The sequence below is a fragment of the Helianthus annuus genome, chromosome 16, assembly GCF_002127325.2.
Source record: "Helianthus annuus cultivar XRQ/B chromosome 16, HanXRQr2.0-SUNRISE, whole genome shotgun sequence".
Taxonomy (NCBI): domain Eukaryota; kingdom Viridiplantae; phylum Streptophyta; class Magnoliopsida; order Asterales; family Asteraceae; genus Helianthus; species Helianthus annuus.
In genome coordinates this window covers 57,455,712-57,477,011 of record NC_035448.2, presented here as the reverse complement: position 1 = coordinate 57,477,011, position 21,300 = coordinate 57,455,712, and the positions used below count along the sequence as shown (strand labels likewise).

The window sequence follows — 21,300 nt, the reverse complement described above, 5'->3', positions numbered from 1 at the left end:
ATGCATCTATGCATCGATTACCGTGAGCTGAATAAAGTTACAATCAAGAATAGGTATCCTTTGCCCAGGATCGACGATCTGTTCGATCAGTTGCAAGGAGCGAGCTATTTCTCCAAGATTGACCTAAGGTCAGGGTACCATCAATTGAAGGTCAAGGACGAAGACGTGCACAAAACTGCGTTTAGGACTCGATATGGTCATTTCGAGTTCCTAGTGACGCCTTTCGGGCTCACCAATGCACCTGCCGCATTCATGGATCTCATGAATCGCGTTTGCAAGCCTTATTTGGATAAATTTGTCATTGTCTTCATCGATGACATCCTTATCTACTCGAAGAGTCAAACAGACCACGAAAAGCATCTTCGATGTATTCTTAAACTGCTTCATCAAGAAAAGCTTTATGCCAAGTTCTCTAAATGTGACTTTTGGCTACGAGAAGTCCAGTTCCTTGGACATGTAGTCAGCGAGCGTGGTATCCAGGTGGATCCCGCTAAGGTTGAAGCCGTCATGAATTGGCAGGAGTCGAAGACACCTACGGAGATTCGCAGCTTCCTAGGTCTAGCAGGATACTACAGACGCTTCATCGAAAACTTTTCAAGAATTGCTGCACCCCTAACTTCTTTAACTAGAAAGAAAATAAAGTTCGATTGGGGCCCTAAGCAGCAAGAAGCTTTTGATATCCTCAAACAAAAGCTGAGCAATGCTCCAGTGTTGACATTGCCAGACGGAATGGAAGAATTCGTCGTGTATTGTGATGCATCGCACACCGGTATGGGTTGTGTGCTTATGCAGAGGGGCAAGGTGATTGCCAATGCTTCGCGACAATTGAAAGTGCATGAAAAGAACTACACCACCCATGACTTGGAGTTGGGTGCCGTTGTATTTGCACTAAAGCTTTGGAGGCATTACCTTTATGGCATTAAGTTTGTGATCTATTCTGATCACAAAAGCCTTCAGCATCTGTTCAATCAGAAAGATCTGAATATGAGGCAGCGACGTTGGATGGAAACTCTGAACGACTATGACTGTGAAATAAGATACCATCCAGGCAAGGCCAATGTAGTCGCTGATGCCTTGAGCAGGAAAGAGAGAGTGAAACCAATAAGGATCAATGCCAAGAGCATTGAAAGAAAGAACAGTCTGAATAAACGATTGTTAGCTGCACAGAAAGAAGCTGTGTTAGAAGCTAACTACCCAAACGAAAAGTTGGGGGTAACTGAAGAGCAGTTATCTTATGGCAAAGACGGAATTTTGAGATTGAATGGAAGGATATGGGTTCCTGTTTATGGAGGTCTTCTTGACGTTATCCTTCAGGAAGCCCATAGTTCCCGATATTCCGTTCATCCTGGTGCGGATAAGATGTACCAGGACTTGAAGGCGAATTTCTGGTGGATAGGCTTAAAAAAGTCTATAGCCACCTATGTAGCAAAGTGCTTGACTTGTGCGCAAGTGAAAGCCGAGCATCAAAAGCCGTCAGGCTGGCTACAACAGCCTGAGCTTCCCGAGTGGAATTGGAAAATGGCGACGATGGATTTCATCACCAAATTACCAAAAACAAAGAAGGGAAACGATACAATATGGGTAATAGTTGATAGACTGACCAAGTCAGCACATTTCCTACCCATAAAGGAGACTCATAGCACCGATATATTAGCACAGTTGTTTGTAGACAAGATTGTGGCCCTTCATGGAGTACCTGTGTCTATCATCTCGGATAGAGATACCAGATACACATCACACTTCCGGAGAAGCTTCCAACAATCTTTGGGTTCACGTTTGAATTTCAGTACGGCTTACCACCCTCAGACAGATGGACAGAGTGAGCGTACGATCCAAACGTTAGAAGACATGCTTCGTGCATGTGCAATCGACTTAGGTGGCAGTTGGGATAACCACCTACCATTGGTCGAATTCTCCTATAACAACAGCTACCATACAAGCATTAAGGCTGCACCTTTTGAAGCTTTATATGGTAGAAAATGTAGAACGCCCGTTTGTTGGGCAGAAGTTGGAGATGTCCAGATGACAAGACTTGATATAATATTTGAAACCACGGACAAGATTGTCCAAATTCGCGATCGATTGAAAGCTGCCCGAGACAGGCAGACAAGCTACGCAGATTTGAAGCGTAAGCCTTTCAATTTCGAAGTAGGCGACAAGGTTTTACATAAGGTATCACCCTAGAAGGGGGTGATGCGATTCGGTAAGAAAGGCAAACTAAGCCCGAGATATATTGGACCTTTCGAGGTAATCGAACGTGTCGGATCAGTTGCCTACAAATTAAACTTATCGGAAGAGCTCAGTGGTATCCACAATGTGTTCCACATCTGTAACCTGAAGAAGTGTTTCACTGACGAATCACTGGTTATACCGCATACAGATGTACACATCGACGAGAGCTTAAAATTCGTTGAGAAACCTGTGTCGATCGAGGATCGACAGGTCAAGAAACTTCGCAGGAAGTACATACCGATAGTGAAGGTGAAATGGGATGCCCGTAGAGGTCCCGAGTACACGTGGGAGGTAGAGTCCACGATGAAAGAGAAGTACCCTCATCTATTCCAATAAATCTCGAGGTCGAGATTTCTTTTAAGGGGGTGAGGATGTAACACCTTGAAATTTTGCGTCCAATAATGTATTGACACATGTCTTGGGTTTACACGTGGTGTTAAATACTAAATAAAGGACTAAAGTTGACAAACATTGAAAGTATGTAAATTCGAGGGTTAAAAATGTCAACGAGGGATAAATACATTGTACAGTAGCCCTAAATGATGCTCGTACCTTCAAACGGATAAATCATGGATCGTATTGAACGAAATGCGGAAGAAAGTGAGAGATTACAAACTACAGGGGTTAATTGTGTCAACATGTTTAAGTTATACCTCTGAGTGACCCTTTAACATACCCGAGGCTTTGTAACAGTAAATTACGCTCACTAGAATATACGATATAAATTTCGCGAACTTCCGTTTTAAAACGAGAAAGTTATGATCAATTTCGTATGCGAGGGGTTAGAAGCGTCAACAATAAAAGATAAGGCTTTTCGGATAGTAATTAAACTAACCGGGGACTTAACGGCGCGGGTAAAAGTCACGAGGCCCTTATTCGTAAATAATCGAGGCCCAAATCGCAAAGTTACCCCTTCGAACCGAAAGGTCAGGCTAATAATGGCAAAAGATTTGAAAATCTTGATTTACAGGCCTCAGGCGGGCCGCATTAGAGAAACAAGGAAGCTAATGCGGGCCGCGAGCCATGTGAAGATCCGGTTCCTGACATAAGGATTCAGGCGGCCCGCGTGAGCGTAGCCTGATCCTTAATGCGGGCCGCGTCAAGGTGCCAGATGCAGAAAACATGCACAGATTCACTGTTTGATGTTTAAACCGACCTTGGGTGCAATTATGGCAGCATGGGCGCCCCCTACATGTCCCCTAGCACTCAGGGACAGCTGCTGATCATCCATGAGCAATTGTAGACTTAGTTGTGATGATCTTATGCACAATTTTTCACTATAAAAGGCAATGTAGTGCACACATTTTTCACTATAAAAAGCCATGAGTTGTGCACTTAGTAAACACACCTCAAACCTGCTTTCTTGATCACTTCTGAAGCTCAAGAGCATTCTTCTAACATCTCTGGTCGTGCACCAAGCTTCTGTAAGTATGCCTAACCCTTTGTGGTTTAGTTTTTGCATAGTTTAGCTTAAAAGTCAATCCGTCGTAACTAACGATTGACTTTACGATAAATCACAAATGGTCCAGTAGTTTGTCGAATCAAAGGTAGTTATATGTTGGTAATCATGTGGGCTTTAAACCCCTAAAAGGGCACCCTCTGATTCCCACTCTAACTAGTCCGAATGTCGAGTCAAACTTGCTTAGAAAAGTCAACAGAATGCTATTTTGCGATTTTAAGCATAATCAGTAATGTAGATGGCGTGTAATCTGTTTTAACACTCATATAACATGATAATAAGTATATTAACTAGTCTAAGCTTGTTTGATGCGACCATTTACTGTTTTGACCCGGTTCAGAACCGAAAGTCGCAAAACTTTGACTTTTGCTTTGACTTCAGTTCTGACCCATTTTGGTATGTTCTAGATATGCCTTAGGACTCTCATAGGACCAGGTTACATGATGGTATAACCCTCTGTGACCGGTTCATCGTTTGTCCGAGTCTTTAGCACATTTCCGTTAAATGCTTAAAAGTTGACCGTAACGTCCTTTTCACTTTAAAACGAGAATTTTGGACATGTAAAAGGACGATTACCTTGGTTACTGAATTCTAAGCATGTCCCTAAAATTTCACGTCGATACGAGGTCTAGAATAGGAGTTATGCTAAATAGCGCAATTACGGAAACTTTAGTAATTAAACGGCGCAATTAGCATAACGCCTATCAAAACCCAAATTTCGACACCAAACCTTTTACACACTGATGTAAAATAATATTTTGGAATTTTTAAAGATTTTTAATTATTTTTAAGCTGCTCATAACCTGCGGTTATGGCATCGGTTCGGTAAATACCGAATATACCCTTTTCGAGCCTAACTTGAGTTCTACAAGGTATTTTGACCCGATTCCAGTTGCTACTGATTTTAAATAATAAATAGAGTATTTTGGACTTTATAAACTGTTCGGAAAACTCAGATTTCCTGTAGAACTCAGAAACCTCTTTTTAAAATCTTTAAAATGACCGAAATACCCCTACGGGGCATATAATGAACTTAAACTCATTACGGGCATTATGGAAGGTATCCTACTGATACCACAACCTCTTTAAAGCATATTGACTTAGGAAACTTGTGTAGGACTCTTACGGTTACCCGTTGCGCCTTATGCGCGCACGGTTCGGCTTATGTAACTAGTTTACATAAAATAGCCGAAATGGGTCAGACCTTATTGTTTTGACCCCAAAATCCAGAGTGTGATTATATTACCCATATAAAACAAGTCTTCAAACTTGTTGGCTCCGAATCACATTCCATTCCTGGTTTTCGCCTTTCACGCGATTAAACCGTAATTATCCTTTGAAACTGACCGGTCTAAGCTAAGGCTAAATTAAAGACCCGTTAGGATTCTAATAGGTAGTTTAAACCTTCGTTCCAGAATAGGAGACCAGTAAAAGAAACTTGCATTTTGTTTGATTAAGGATTATTACTTGCTCAGGTAAATACTTTTAACTTATTTTCCCTATACGGGCTTGGGTTACGGTATATAAATTACCGCTTGTTCGGGCATTAAATCTTCCATCATATGGTGGTTAATTGAATAATTTAATCGGCCCGTTTAAATACGTTTTGTTGGCTTTACGCCTTTGGGAGCTTAATGACCATGTCCCGGATATCCTTGGCATCATTTTACGAAATGGCCACGACCCCGACACACGGGTGTAGGCGTACACCCGTAATGTGTCTATATTATTAAAGGTATAACCGTTGGTTTTCCCGCCACGGCTTTATGCTTTGTGGCGTGTCTTTTAACCTTAAACCCGGCACGACCCGGGCGACCGAACGCATAGTAAACATGTAATTCTTTTACAAGATTTAATTATAAATTATCCCAAGATATAAAGAGTTTGTGCCTTGTGCATTCAAGTCAATTTTATTAAACATTTTACAAAATTGTCGGTTGAATGTATTTACCAGTGTAATCTGACGTATTTTCCCCAAAAAGATTAAATGCAGGTTCTAAGCGTAATTGGCTGGATATTTCTCCTTAGCATCAATAACGAGTCTCGCAAGCTTAAGATGCCTACGTCTGTTGAACAATACTTATATTTTATTTTGATCCTCTGTGGATTATATTTCGACAATTGTGATACTTTGATATTACATTCAAAGGTCGAAATATATTTATCTTTATGCTTCCGCTGTGCATTTATATATTGTGTGGTTTGACTATATTGTTGCCAACTACGTCACGGTAATCCCCCACCGGTGATACACGTGGAAATCGGGGTGTGAAAACAAGTGTGTGAACTGCTGAAGGCAGGTATACTGAGGGAGGTGCGCTACCAAAGCTGGGTTGCAAACCCTGTAATGGTCAAGAAGTCTCCAGGAGGATGGCGAATGTGTGTTGACTACACAGATCTCAATAAGGCGTGTCCCAAAGATTGCTATTCATTACTTGAGATCGATAAGAAAATAGACTCTCTCGCGCCATTCAGGTGGAAATGTTTTTTGGATTGTTACAAGGGATATCACCAAGTCCAGATGAAGGTGGAAGACGAAGATAAAACAGCCTTCCGCACTGACATCAGAATCTTCTGCTACACAAAAATGCCCTTCGGGCTAAAGAATGCGAGCACAACCTACCAGCGGTTAATGGACAAGATATTTGGTGATCACATTGGGAAACATATCGAAGTATACATTGATGATCTTGTGATCAAGAGTCCCGAGGAGGACCAAATGCTGAAAGATAAAGAGAAGACATTCAACTCTCTAAGAAGCGTGAACATGAAGCTGAACCCAGCAAAATGTTCTTTTGGAATGGAGGAAGGCAAGTTCCTAGGCTTCGTGGTTACAAACGGCGGCTTCAAAGTTAACCCTGAAAAAGTTCAAGCCATTGAGCGAATGCCATCACCACGCACGATCAAAGAAATGCAAAGATTAGCCGTTGCTTAGCCACGCTCAATCGTTTTCTATCAAATCACGCAGCGAAATCTTATCCTTTCATCAGTACGTTGCGCAACTGCGTGAAAAAACAAGAGTTTAAATGGACACCAGAAGCGGAAGCAGCCTTCCAACAGATGAAAGAGTGTTTGATCAAGCTCCCTACCTTAACCACGCCATTCGAGAAGGAACCACTCATTTTCTACTTGTCATCTTTAGACAAGGCAATTGGTCGGTATTGTTAGTGGAAAGAGACGAAGTTCAAACTCCAATCTACTATGTTAGTAGGGTGCTCATAGATCCGGAAACACGATATTCAACCATGGAGAAGTTAATGCTCGCGCTGCTACATGCCTCAAGAAGGCTACGCAGGTATTTCACTGGGCATGTAATCACTGTACTCACTAACTTCCATATTGGCACCATCTTGCAAAAACCAGAGACATCGGGCCGTTTGGCGAAATGGGGAATTGAGCTGGGGGGGCATAACATCCTGTATAGGCCGCCACGCCCAGCTATAAAAGGCCAAGTATTAGCAGACTTCATCACTGAAGTCCCTAAAGACAAGATCAAGGAATGTGAAGCAGTAGACACTCCCATCAAAGACATATCGGATGAATTATGGTTGTTATTCACCAATGGAGCCTCAAATGAAAACGGCGTAGGAGCTGGTTTGCGCCTTGTTAGCCTAGATAAGCATGAGTTCACATATGCCATCAAGTTGGATTTCAAAAATACCAACAATGAGGCAGAGTATGAAGCATTCTTGGCAGGCTTGCGCCCGACCATCAAGATGGGAGCGCAGAATTTACAAGCGCATGTTGATTCTCTACTGATCACGAGTCAGATCAATGGGGTGTACGATGCGAAAGGCTAGGTCATGCCTTTGTACTTGGAACAGGCAAAAGAACTACTCCAGAAGTTCAAATCATACAAGGTTATTCATATCAACCGGTCAGAGAACAAGCCAGCTGACGCGCTAAGCAAGCTCGCTTCAACAGCATTTCAGCACCTCGCCAAGGATGTAAGAATTGAAGTCTTGAAAAACCCATCAGTATTGCTGCGCCAAGTCAATGTCATTGAGATAGGGCCACCTTCGTGGATGACCCCTATCATCCAGTATCTGCAAGAGGGAAGCCTCCCAGAAAACATGGCGGAAGCCATGAAAATACAAAACAAAGCGCTGTTTTATGAATTAAACGGGGGCATTCTTTATATAAGATCCTTTTTAAGACCACTACTACGATGAGTAAACCCTCAAGATGCAAGTTATCTGATCAGGAAAATACATGAAGGCATCTGCGACATTCATGTGGGCCCGCGCATGGTCATAGCAAAGATAATGAATGCAGGCTACTACTGGCCGGGGATGCACGTCGACGCTTTGAAAGAGTTGCGCAAATGTGATGCCTGTCAGAGGCACGCGCCGAAGACCCTGCGCCCAAAAAATCATCTGATTCCTGTATCAACAGCTTGGCACTTCCAACAGTGGGGGATCGACATGGTGGGTCCATTCCCTGAAGCTCCCGGCGTAGTGAAGTTTATAATTGTTGCTGTCGATTACCTCACTAAGTGGGTGGAGGCAAAGGCCCTTGCTTCAACCTCTGCAATGATGGTATGAAAATTCATATGGGAGCACATCATTTGCAGATTTGGCCTCCCACTCAAGATCGTGATGGATAATGGCACCAATTTTGCGTCCGAGGATCTTCAGAAATGGATGAAGGAGCTAAATATTAAACACACTTTCTCTTGCGTTGCGCACCCTCAAGGCAACGACCAAGTAGAAAGTGTCAACAAAAGCATTGTTGAAGGGATAAAGGCCCGCCTGGGCACCAAAAGAAGAGGCTGGGTAGATGAGCTCCCTAGCATTTTGGGCTTATCGAACCATGCCAAAAACAAGCAATGGCAAAACCCCTTTTAGCCTTGTCTACGGTTCAGAGGCGGTTATCCCAACAGAAATAGGCCTCCCCTCGCCGCGCTTATCAGAAGTCAACAAGATTGATAATGAGGCGGAGCACCGTTTAGACTTGGACGTGCTCGAAGAGAGACGCGAGATCGCGCGAATCAAAGAGGCCAAGTGCAAGACCCAGCAGGAGCGATAATACAATGCCAGGGTGCGCATCTGTACATATACCCTAGGAGAATACGTGTTCAAGGACAACGAAGCCTCTAATGCCGAGACTGCTACTGCTACTGAGCATGATAAGGCGCAGGGTCCGGAGGTCGTGCGCATCATCGGGCTTGACCAGCCCTTAAAGAGAAAAGAGGCTGAAGTTATTAAGCCAAAGGAGACTGAGGTTGTTAAGCCGACAGAAAATGCGCAGGATGACGCCCCCACCCAAACCGTACAAGTGACATCCGTTGCTGGGGGGTCAGCTGCTACCGTACCGGAGCAGGTAGCGCACAAAGACACTTCTGCTGCTGCAGGTGGTGCAGGTGCTGGAGGTTCTGGCGATGCTGGCGCGGCTGGCCAGAACGGTGCAGGGAGCTAAGGGTCGATGCCACAAGCTCCCATAGGTCCTAAGGATACCTTTGGGGATATCTACTATAAGACATACACCAAAGAGGCTCGCGGCGATGCTCCCCAACAAGCTGTTTGGGGTTTAAAGCAGAAGGATACATTTGTCGAGTTCGGAGCCTGCCGGGATTGGTACTTGGGTTCTTTCCGTCTCGAAGAGGTCAAGGGGCAAAGAGCGCGTACCCATGAGGGGTTGTATCGCGCTTACATTGTTGGGGAGACTAACACCCGTGCTGCCAACCATCAGATTGTGCGCGAGTGGCGCACAATGTGTAAAGAGCGAGCTGATTGGGAGAAGTACCGGGAGCATTTGTTGAAACAAGTCCAAGACTTTGAACAGATGAAAAACGCCTTTGCTGAAGAGAAGGCCACCTTTGAGGTGGAGAAGAAGTCGGAAGAATGGGGGCGCGAAGGTCTGAAAAGCAAGCTCCAAGCTGCTGAGGAGCTGTTGTCTAAGGAGCGCGAATGGAAGAAGGTATGTGAAAAAGACAACCAACGCATGTATGCAGCGCGTTCCAAAGTTACCGACCTTGAGGCTCAGATTGCCACTCTAAAAGGGAAGGTTGAGGAAGTTCAAGCAGACAAAGGGTATGTTGAGGTTCAACAGACTTAACTCTTTTTCCTCTTATGTTGTTTTTTACTTGTCCAGATATTGCTAACTCTTTGTTTCAACACTTGCAGGCTGAGTTGAATGCGCGTGTTGAGAGCAAGGATAAGGATTTGGCTGCAAAAGATGTGGAGATTGCTGTTGGTGCATCCGTCTGTCGCCTACGTCTTGTATCGAGTCTAGACTAGGATTAGTCAGTTTAGGGCTCGGAATCCAAGAATCTTGTATTTGTAAGTGATTTCGCCTGAAATGACAACATAGTCATTTGGAGCGAAATCACAATATATTTATTCCGCCAGAAACGTCTAAAGTTTGATTTCGCACGAAAGGTTACATCCTGATTTCGCTCATAATCGTTATTAGGTGATTTCGCTCATAATGTTCTTGTGTATAGGAGCGAAATCAGATCTACTATATATAGGGTGTCCTAGGAGCGAAATCAGTAGACAGTTCTTGGTCAAGGTCTTCCGGTGAGCCACGAAGTGCTGCCGAAGTGTTGTCAGAGCTTGTAATTGCATCAGTGATCAATAAAACAACAGTTAAAAATGAATATGGCTGAGATTGCACCAAAACATTAGTTTCCGCCTCTTGTTTTGGACAGGAATTCTTCTGATCGACTCATTCAGGGACGAAAACGATCCTACAAGTGGTATCAGAGCTCAGGAGGAAGAGTTCTTGCCATTTCAGCTGTGTTTATTCTGATTTTCTACACCTTCTTCAAAATTTCAAAATTTTTCACGGTAAAATCGGCTCAATTTCACACACAATACTCGTAATCATGTAATGATTAATCCTTGAAAGTTTTGATGCTAAAATCGATCTAAAAACTAAGTTTTACTTGATTTCGCTCTAAATTGATCGTGCACATGATGACGTCAGCAGCTATTTGGACTTGATTTCGCTCGAAATCATAGTATACACTTGATTTGGCTCCAAAGTTTCCAGCTGATTTCGCTCGAAACAAAGGTTTCGCTCGAAGGATTTTGGTTAATTTCGCTCCAACCGACATCGTCTAATTTCGCTCCAAGCAAAAGTCTAATTTCGCTCCAAGCAAAAGTCTAATTTCGCTCCTAACTATAGTGTCGATTTCGCTCGAAAGTTACAATAGTGATTTCGCTCGAACAGTACTAGGTGATTCCGCTCCTGATTCTGATTTCGCCTGAACTTGGAATTTGTGAACTTTTGGACAATTGAACATGGACAACGAATTTTATAATGCCTTTGCTAGTCCGATTACAATCACTCAGAATGCTTTGCTTGAAAATGAAACCGGGACATCTCAGAAACCGCCTAAACTCATGGATATTGATGATTACAATGCATGGTCTGAACGGTTTGGAAATTGGGTTGAAGCTTATCACTTGGATGCGTGGGAACACACTGAAGAACCATATGTTAGACCCACAACGAATGGTATTCAGCAAACAATTAGAGAAATGAGTACTGAAGAGAAAAAGAAATATAGAGATGAAAAACTGATGGTGAGTCTTCTTCAGCAAGCAATCAAAGAGGACATTTTGATCTTGCTTCAACATGATGGAACTGCTTATTCAATCTGGACTGAATTGGAAGCAAAATTTGTAGGAACCGATGATATGCTTAAAAACAAAATGTCACTCATGAAGAAAGAATTTGATTTATTCCGTGGTTTGAAATCTGAAAACACCAAGCAAATTATCGATAGATATTGTAACTTGGTGAGAAATATGTCAAAACTTGGTATTAAAAAGGATACTGATGAATTGATTGAAAAACTTGCAGATGCGCTACCACATGAAATCTGGGGAACTTTTCTGATGATGCTGAGAAACAACAAAAAAGAATATAAAAAGCTAACACTGGGAGAGGTCATCAAACATCTGGAAGCCCAAGAGATGGAGCAGCGAAAGATTACCAGGATGAAGAACTACGATGGAGAACAAGACATCAGTCTGTATTTCAAAAGTGGTGTTAGTGAAAAGACAAATTTTTCTCCAAAGGTTGAAACAGCTTTCAATGCAAAAGATTCTTCTGAAAAACCATCTCTGGGATCAAGCAGCACAACAGGATTTTCTTCATTTCCGACATATGATCCACAGTTCACTACAACAAAGAGTGGCAAAGTTCTTCAATGCAACATTGCTTTAAAGCTGGAAAATGATCAGAACTATACTGAAGAAGTTGCTAAAAGCCACATGTCTTTGTTAGTAATCGTGCTTGAATCCTACGGAGGCTTAGTTGCAGGTATAATCGGTAATCCAATGCTCACGAAAGAGGATTACGATCAAATCGATGCCGAGGAAATGGAATTAATGGACATTAAATGGTACATGGCTAGTGTGTTGAGACGTGCTGAGAAATTTAAACAAATTACGGGCAGAGATGATTTTCGTGAGGCTCATGTGTCAACTTTAGGTTTTGATAAGTCTAAAGTTACGTGTTTTCGTTGCAGGGAAAAGGGGCATTTCAAGAGGGAGTGCACAAATCGAGAAGCGAGTGGAGCTCAAAACCCTTTCGGAAACAACGAATACCACAAAAAGGCGATTTATCATCAAGTCACACCACAGCCGTATCAACAACAACAACAAGCACCGCATCAGACACAAACTGCACATGGAAGGGTGATTAAAGATACTAAAAGAGCTTGTTTGGGAAAGGATGGTGGTTTCAGTTGGGATAATTACATTCCAACAAATAGCAAAGTGTGTTTGGCAGATCAAGATGATGAAAAGTTGGCTGAAGGCTTTAGTTGGGACAATTTCTGCCCAGATCAAGAGTTCATGGCCAAAGAAATGTCAAAAGAGACGTCAAATGTTAAAGCTTTCATTGCTAATGCTTACGATCTGAAATGGGCAGAAATGCAGAAAAGTTAGGGAAGCTGCAGAAGAAAAGCAGAGACAGATTGAAGAAGAGGAAGAAGAAGAAGAAGAAGAAGAAGAAGAAGAAGAAGAAGAAGAAAGGCTAAAAGCTGAAGCTGAAACCGAGAGAAAAGGAAGAAATGAGTTTTTCCAATCAAACAGAATAGTCAAAGACGTTCCAAAGTTTGAGATCAAAGTTGATACTGAAGCAATTAAAGTTCCTGAAAAGTGTCTGAACTGTGATTCTTTGATCAAGCAAAACAATGAACTATTGCACAACATTAACAGATTGAAAGAATCATATGATACAATGAACAGAGAGGTCAACAAGTACACCGAGTCAAACTGCGAACAATTTGTAGCAATGAATACACGCAAAGGAGCTTACTTGAGACAGCTTGATAATGTAAACTCTACACAAAGAAGTGTGCTAATCTAGAGTTGAAGCTGGCAACACAAAGAATAGAAACTGAGAGAGTCAACAATTTATTAGAAAGTTACTCATGTTCTACTTTTGTTGTTGACAGGATCTATCCGATTGTGGAGAGTTTGAAGACTTTTGAAGAAGTAAAGTTTTCAGAAGAAAAGAAATCCGTGACAAAAGAAGAAGAAGTGAAAATTTCTGGTAAGAAACCAAGTGTGGTCTACAATAGATGTCCGCCTCCGGTCGAAAATGGATATTCACCTCGAAATCCAAATTCCGAAAGAGTCAAAAAGGCTATTAACTTACAATGGGAGTCTGGGCCATCAGATAACTTGCCAGAAAATATTGATGTCACGTACACGTCGTCCGACACTGATCATGAGTCAAAGTTGATAAAAAGTGTGGTCGATCAGGTGTTAGATAAAGATGACTGTGAGGAGTTAAACATGAAGTCCAAACCCGAGTCAAAGTCTGAGTCCGATACGTCAAAGCCAACAATCAAAAAGGACAAACGGGTTTACGATACAAAATTTTTGCTATCAAAATCTAATTTGAGTGACGAACCGATCAAAGTTGCATATACTTTGAAAGATTCTGACAAATTATATTCTGATGAAACTTTTCCAATAAGAAGTGTTAAACTTGAAATGATTAACAAGGTTTTCAAAATCACAGAAATTAATATTTCTGAAATAAAAGATTTAAATCTTTCCGGAAAACCTTAACAATACACTTCAAGAGAACAACAAAGAATTAACAAGAAAATGGGTTACAATTGTGGTTACAGTTTTCAAAAGAAACCAAATCATAATCGTAATTTCAAAAAGAAAGGTCTTGGATTTAATCAACCGAAAAATTATAAAAATGAAAAAGTTTATAAACCAAAAACTGTGTTTGTTTCAGAAAAACGACAGAGACTGAGAAAGAGCAAGCTTTTCGAAAGCAGACAAATCAGGAATTCCTTGCAAAGAAGCAAGATGAGCTGAAGAAGAATGTTGTTCAGAAAAAGACAGAAACAAGAACCTGTTTTCAGTGCAAGACTGTTGGTCATGTTGCTAAGAATTGTCCGAAAACATTCAAACCAAAACAGGAAGTCTCTGGTAAACTAAAAGAGAAAGTTGTTTAGAAAACCGAACTTTCAACCCGAAAATTTACAGGCTTTGAAAATTCAACCTTTGAGGTGGGTGAATGTTCAAAGAATGTTTAAAAAAAAGAAAATTTGAAAAATTAAAAATGGGTTGTGAAAGGTTCAGGTAACAGTTCTGGTGATGAATTTGATTCCACAAAATCAGAGGAGCCACGTGTTGAAAGAAAGGTTGAAAGATCAGTTCCAACTGTGAATGATGAAAATTTTCCACCTTTGCGTGCTGAAAATTTTATGAAAAATGTTGGAAAAGTGGAAATTTCAAATCAATTTTATTCTGACAATAAGAAATTTGATGTTGAAAAAGCTTTCAACAGTAATGTGAAAAACATTTTTGGAAAAATGGTCAATGGTAAGGCCAAAGGAGTCAAAGAATTTTATATTTCCAAAATGAATGTTCACAAGACTGTTAAAAGTGATGATGAAGAAGAGATTGTTACACCCAAGGCTGGTCAGGCTTGGGTGGATATATTTTTCAAAGAGTAAAAACCTGACTTGCCGGAGCTCCCAAGTTGGTAATCGCGGAGCATGAATCAGCATCATTCTTGTAAATGTTTTTGAAATTTAAGTTGAAAAGTGTGAATTGCCGGAACTCCCAGGATGGTAAGCGTGGAGTAGGTATCGGCACTTTGAGAATTCAACCGACAAGAGGGTAATTGGTTGAAAAACAGGTTTGAAATGTTTGATTTTTAATCCTACAAGTGAATCAATCATCAATTCTACAAGTGGTTAATCAAGGTCATTAAGTTGAACTTGATTTAACTATCATTTAAAAGATTGGTAAACAATGTGATGAAATGACCCCATAACCTACAAGTGGTTGATAAACGAACTTATTTTTCGGAAAACCCATTCTGATTAAAACAAACTTACGTGTTTTGAAATCTTAATGGAAAAATAGTTTGTTGTGAGGGGGAGTTTTGATTGTTTATGCCAAGCGGATGGAGAATTGAGGCAATTTCATATCAGTTGTCATGTTCTGTATAGTTTGTTTTTCAATTTCTTTAAATGTTTTTGTATTTTAGGGGGAGTAAGAAATTTTCAGAAAATCCAAAAACATTAGAAAATTCGAAAAAGCCAAAACATGATAAAATGAAAAGTGAGTTTTTGTTGCATAAAAGAGGAAATGATAGTACATCAGTGGACTATCACAACATGCTAAAGAAATGTAAAGTCAAAATGTGATAAACAATCTCTCTGCGGATGTGTCAGTAGGTTTTTACACATTTAGTAAATTGTGACGAAATATAAACCTAAGCAAGATTGAATGAAGCTTAATTCATGGGGAACAACATCTTGGATATATAGGTAACCCCTGAAATCTTGTTTGAAAGGTCCCTTATTCTGAGATACTAGATCTTTATGCTCAGTGATATCTGGGGTATTATACCGGGACTTCTGCTGTATGGAAGTACTGACCTAGTCCCCGTATAATGCTTTCTGCAAATTGCTTGAAACGTAGCAAAAGCCCTCAGCAATTATGATTAAACAATAAAATTGATAATCATTGTTGTTGAAGAAAAGATCCTCTAAAGGGGACACACAGAAAGTCGAAGCCGTCATCTCTCTGCGTATACGGAAGTATCGACCTGAGCTCTCACGACCCTCGTAATTTAACCCCTTTACAGATATCATCTGTGGTATACTCACCTGTAAAACTGAATATTGGGATCTGGATACGGGAGTATATTCAAGTGGTGGGACACGCGAATAAGTTTAAGTAATTAAGACATTAATCATGTATCTCGAAACAGTTGAAATTTGTGTGAAAATTTAAGAGGACAAACATACTGACAATCTAGGTGAACTGTTTAGAACTTAAAATGAAATCTAGCTTAACGGTGTTGGTGATGTGTCTCAAAAACTGATATGATCCTCTTGCACGAACTCACAAAAATATTGTCTGTAAATATTTCATTTCTGCATTTTCGTTTATTCAAAAAAATCCAAAAAGAGTTTAGTGTGTTTTAGCACAAATTTTGAAAAATTTCAAAAAGATTTTTGACAACTGGTGTTGAAAAGCTGATTTTCGAAAATTCCAAGTGCTAAACATGAAGAACAGGTCTGGGAGAGAGTGTATGAAGATGTTATGCTTACAAGTGGTTTTAAGAGAATAAATCATGTTGTATATTTTCTAGAATAGTTTCTAAATTTTAAAAGATTTAATCATTTTGAAACTTATGTGTTGGGTAGAGATTATGCAGGTTACCTGAGCTGGAAGAGAGCCAGGTCATGATCCTGGAATGAATGTGTGAATTCCAGACTTCGATCTCAGCAGATTGAGAGGGGGAGTCTGAAGACAAAGTTGAGGAAGCAGCTAGAGCCGATGTTGATTCTGAAATTGCTGATGCTGATGAATCTTTAACATTCAACGTTCGAGAGAGAGGAGTTTGTTGGTGATAAAGACTGATAAAGACTAAAGGCAGACAACCAAAGACACGACACTAAAGACTCCGCCAACATCCGAGGGGGAGTTTGTTGGTGCATCCGTCTGTCGCCTACGTCTTGTATCGAGTCTAGACTAGGATTAGTCAGTTTAGGGCTCGGAATCCAAGAATCTTGTATTTGTAAGTGATTTTGCCCGAAATGACAACATAGTCATTTGGAGCAAAATCACAATATATTTATTCCGCCCGAAACGTCTAAAGTTTGATTTCGCCCGAAAGGTTACATCCTGATTTCGCTCATAATCGTTATTAGGTGATTCCGCTCGTAATGTTCTTGTGTATAGGAGCGAAATCAGATCTACTATATATAGGGTGTCCTAGGAGCGAAATCAGTAGATAGTTCTAGGTCAAGGTCTTTCGGTGAGCCACGAAGTGCTGCCGAAGTGTTGTCAGAGCTTGTAATTGCATCAGTGATCAATAAAACAACAGTTAAAAGTGAATATGGCTGAGATTGCACCAAAACATTAGTTTCCGCATCTTGTTTTGGACAGGAATTCTTCTGATCGACTCATTCAGGGCCGAAAAGGATCCTACAATTGCAGAGTTGAAACGCCGATTGTTTGAGGCCCATGATAAGAACGAATCGTTAGAGATAGATCTTGAGGCCGAAAGGGTGAAGGCTGAGACCGCTGAAGAAGCGAAGAAAAAAGCCGAAGAGGCGCGTGATATCAGCACTTCTGCCCTGAATGTGGCTTAGAATAACTATGCTGAGGCCCAAACAATCGTTGACACGCTTGTTTCAGAATCCGAGTGGATGCGTGTAGAGGAGTAGCTGCGGTGAGTTTCTCCTCTTTTAGGTTTTGTTTATTGTTGTTTTGTTCTCATAATGTCCCTCTTTTTGTACATATTGCCAACTCCATTTTAAATGCTACTGAGTTGGATGAGGCTGTTGCCGCGCTGATAGATGCCTCGCGTGCCGTTGAGCATCGCGGTGGCTATCTAGAGTGCGCTCAGCATGTGGAAGAAGCATTTGGCCAGCAGTTCGATACTCATCACTGCTCGGTGACTAATCAGGCTGACTCTATGCTCCCCCGCGCTGAAGAAGTTTATAACCATCTTTCATTTCCTGTTATGGAGTTGGTCACTGACGCGTTAAAGCATGATGACTGGAGTGCGCGGCTGAAGTCTATTATTGATCCTCCAGAAACTGTGGAGTTAACGGATGAAGAGGAGGCAGCCGGCGGTGATGGTAATGGTGATGGTGATGGTGATGGTTATGCATAGGTGATAGTATTTATAGGCTGATGCCTTGTAATTTTTCTTGTTTTCAAGTTATGTAAACGTTGCGCGGTTGCGCTTTTTTGAATGGATATATTATGTTCGCTTTTTATTCTCAAGTTACAATTATTGCACTGTTGTTAGAAACTTTGGTTAAATTAGCTCGAATAAATGTAAGTGTGGCTCGTGTATGAGTGTTATTGCCCGGTCTCGCGCTATGTTCCTGGAGGACCTTAGAGGCTTAACTTAAAAACTCATAATTTACTGAAGTGTTTTCGTGCTAATCAAAAGTTTAACATGCATTTGTAACGTAGAAGACATAGGATGATAATCATAAGGCACAACCAACATTTGTATTAAGTAGCTGGAAACAGGCGCAAGGCCATCATACATAATAGAAAGAAAAGAAAAGGCGCATGGCCAACATAGATAATTAAAAAGCGCGTGGCCAACGTAACTAATAGAAAAGGCGCCTAGTCAACATAAATGATTGAAAAGGCGCGTGGCCAATGGTGATCACATCTAGCACTTGCGCAGCTGTTGCGCGTTCCACGTGCGCGGGATGATATGGCCATATAAAGTGCGTAGTTTGTACGCCCTTTTTCCTAGCACTTCATGAACCAAGTATGGGCCTTCCCATTCTGGTACTAGTTTTACAGGGAGCTCGGCATTAGAGGCTTCGTTGTCCCTGAACATGTATTCTCCTGGGGTATACGTACAAATGCGCACCCTCGCATTGTAGTATAGCTCCAGCTGGGTCTTGTACTTGGCCTCTTTGATTCGCGCGATCTCGCGTCTCTCTTCGAGCAGGTCCAAGTCTAAACGACGCTCTGCCTCGTTATCAATCTTGTTGACTGCTGATAAGCATGGCAAGGGGAGGCCTATTTCTGCTGGGATAACCGCCTCTGAGCCGTAGACAAGGCTAAAAGGGGTTTCGCCATTGCTTGTTTTTGGCATGGTTCGATGAGCCCACAAAATCCTAGGGAGCTCATCTACCCAGCCTCTTCTTTTGGTGCCCATACGGGCCTTTATCCCTTCAACTATGCTTTTGTTGACACTTTCTACTTGGTCGTTGCCTTGAGGGTGCGCAATGGAAGAGAAAGTGCGTTCAATATTTAGCTCCTTCATCCATTTCTAAAGATCCTCGGATGCAAAATTGGTGCCATTATCCGTCACAATCTTGAGTGGGAGGCCAAATCTGCAAATGATGTGCTCCCATATGAATTTTCGTACCATCATTGCAGAGGTTGAAGCAAGGGCCTTTGTCTCCACCCACTTAGTGAAGTAATCGACAGCAACAATTATAAACTTCACTGCGCCAGGAGCTTCAAGGAATGGACCCACCATGTCGATCCCCCACTGTTGGAAGGGCCAAGATGTTGATACTGGAATCAGATTGTTTTTTAGGCGAAGGGTCTTCGACGCGTGCCTCTGACAGCCATCACATTTGCGCAACTCTTTCAAAGCGTCGACGTGCGTCCCCGACCAGTAGTAGCCTGCATTCATTATCTTTGCTACGACCATGCGCGAGCCCGCATGAATGCCGTAGATGCCTTCATGTATTTCCCTGATCAGATAACTTGCATCTTGAGGGTCTACGCATCGTAGTAGTGGTCCTAAAAAGGATCTTCTAGAAAGAATGCCCCTGTTCATCTCATAAAACAACGCTTTGTTTTGTATTTTCCTGGCTTCCGCCTTGTTTTCCGGGAGGATTCCCTCTTGCAGATACTGGATGATAGGGGTCATCCACGAAGGTGGCCCTATCTCAATGACATTGACTTGGCGCAGCGATACTGATGGGTTTTTCAAGACTTCAATTCTTACATCCTTGGCGAGGTGCTGAAATGCTGTTGAAGCGAGCTTGTTTAGCGTGTCAGCTGGCTTGTTCTCTGACCGGTTGCTATGAACAACCTTGTATGATTTGAACTTCTGGAGTAGTTCTTTTGCCTGTTCTAAGTATAAAGCCATGACCTCGCCTTTCGCATCGTACACCCCATTGATCTGACTTGCGATTAGGAGAGAGTCAACATGCGCTTGTAAATTCTGCGCTCCCATCTTGATGGCCAGGCGCAAGCCTGCCAAGAGTGCTTCATACTCTGCCTCATTGTCGGTATTTTTGAAATCCAACTTGATGACATATGTGAACTCATGCTTCTCTGGGCTAACAAGGCGCAAACCAGCTTCTGCGCCGTCTTCATTTGAGGCTCCATCGGTCAATAACAGCCATAATTCATCCGATGTGTCTATGATGGGAGTGTCTACTGCTTCACATTCCTTGATCTTGTCTTCAAGGACTTCAGTGATGAAGTCTGCTAATACTTGGCCTTTGATAGCTGGGCGCGGCCTATACAGGATGTTATGGCCCCCCAGCTCAATTGCCCATTTCGCCAAACGGCTTGATGTCTCTTGTTTTTGCAAGATGGTGCCAATATGGAAGTTAGTGAGTACAGTGATTACATGCCCAGTGAAATACCTGCGTAGCCTTCTTGAGGCGTGTAGCAGCGCGAGCACTAACTTCTCCATGGTTAAATATCGTGTTTCCGGATCTGTGAGCACCCTACTCACATAGTAGATTGGAGTTTGAACTCCGCCTCTTTCCACTAACAATACCAACCCAATTACCTTGTCTGAAGATGACAAGTACAAAATGAGTGGTTCCTTCTCGAATTGCGCGGTTAAGGTAGGGAGCTTGATCAAACACTTTTTCATCTGTTGGAAGACAACTTCCGCTTCTGGTGTCCATTTAAACTCTTGTTTTTTCACGCAGTTGCGCAACGTACTGATTATAGGATAAGATTTCGCTGTGTGATTTGATAGAAAACGATTGAACGCCGCTAAGCGACCGGCTAATCTTTGCATTTCTTTGATCGTGCGCGGTGATAGCATTCGCTCAATGGCTTGAACTTTTTCAGGGTTAACTTTGAAGCCGCCGTTTGTAACCACGAAGCCTAGGAACTTGCCTTTCTCCATTCCAAAAGAACGTTTTGCTGGGTTCAGCTTAATGTTCACGCTTCTTAGAGAGTTGAATGTCTTCTCTATATCTTTCAGCATTTGTTCCTCCTCGGGACTCTTCATCACAAGATCATCAATGTATACTTCGATATGTTTCCCAATTTCATCACCAAATATCTTGTCCATTAACCGCCGGTAGGTTGCGCTCGTATTCTTGAGCCTGAAGGGCATTTTTGTGTAGCAGAAGATTCCGATATCAGTGCGGAAGGCTGTTTTATCTTCGTCTTCCGGCTTCATCTGGACTTGGTGATATCCCTTGTAACAATCCAAAAAACATTTCCATCTGAATGGCGTGAGAGAGTCTATTTTCTTATCGATCTCAGGTAATGAATAACAATCTTTGGGACACGCCTTATTGAGATCTGTGTAGTAAACACACATTCGTCATCCTCCTGGAGACTTCTCGACCATTATAGGGTTTGCAACCCAGCTTTGGTAGCGCACCTCCCTCACTATACCTGCCTTCAACAGTTCAC

At 41.9% G+C, this 21,300-nt stretch overlaps 1 protein-coding gene across 1 annotated transcript; it reads right to left on the bottom strand.

Moving 5' to 3' along the window:
* Positions 1-18,946: 18,946 nt before the first annotated feature.
* Positions 18,947-21,061, bottom strand: LOC110919244. Its single transcript, XM_022163517.1, has one exon. The coding sequence runs from the start codon at positions 21,059-21,061 to the stop codon at positions 18,947-18,949; it is 2,115 nt and encodes a 704-aa protein (XP_022019209.1).
* Positions 21,062-21,300: the final 239 nt, after the last annotated feature.

Bases quoted from the DNA above. Each gene is read 5' to 3' on its own strand.
- LOC110919244 (XM_022163517.1), bottom strand. From the start codon at position 21,061: ATGAAGCCGGAAGACGAAGATAAAACAGCCTTCCGCACTGATATCGGA.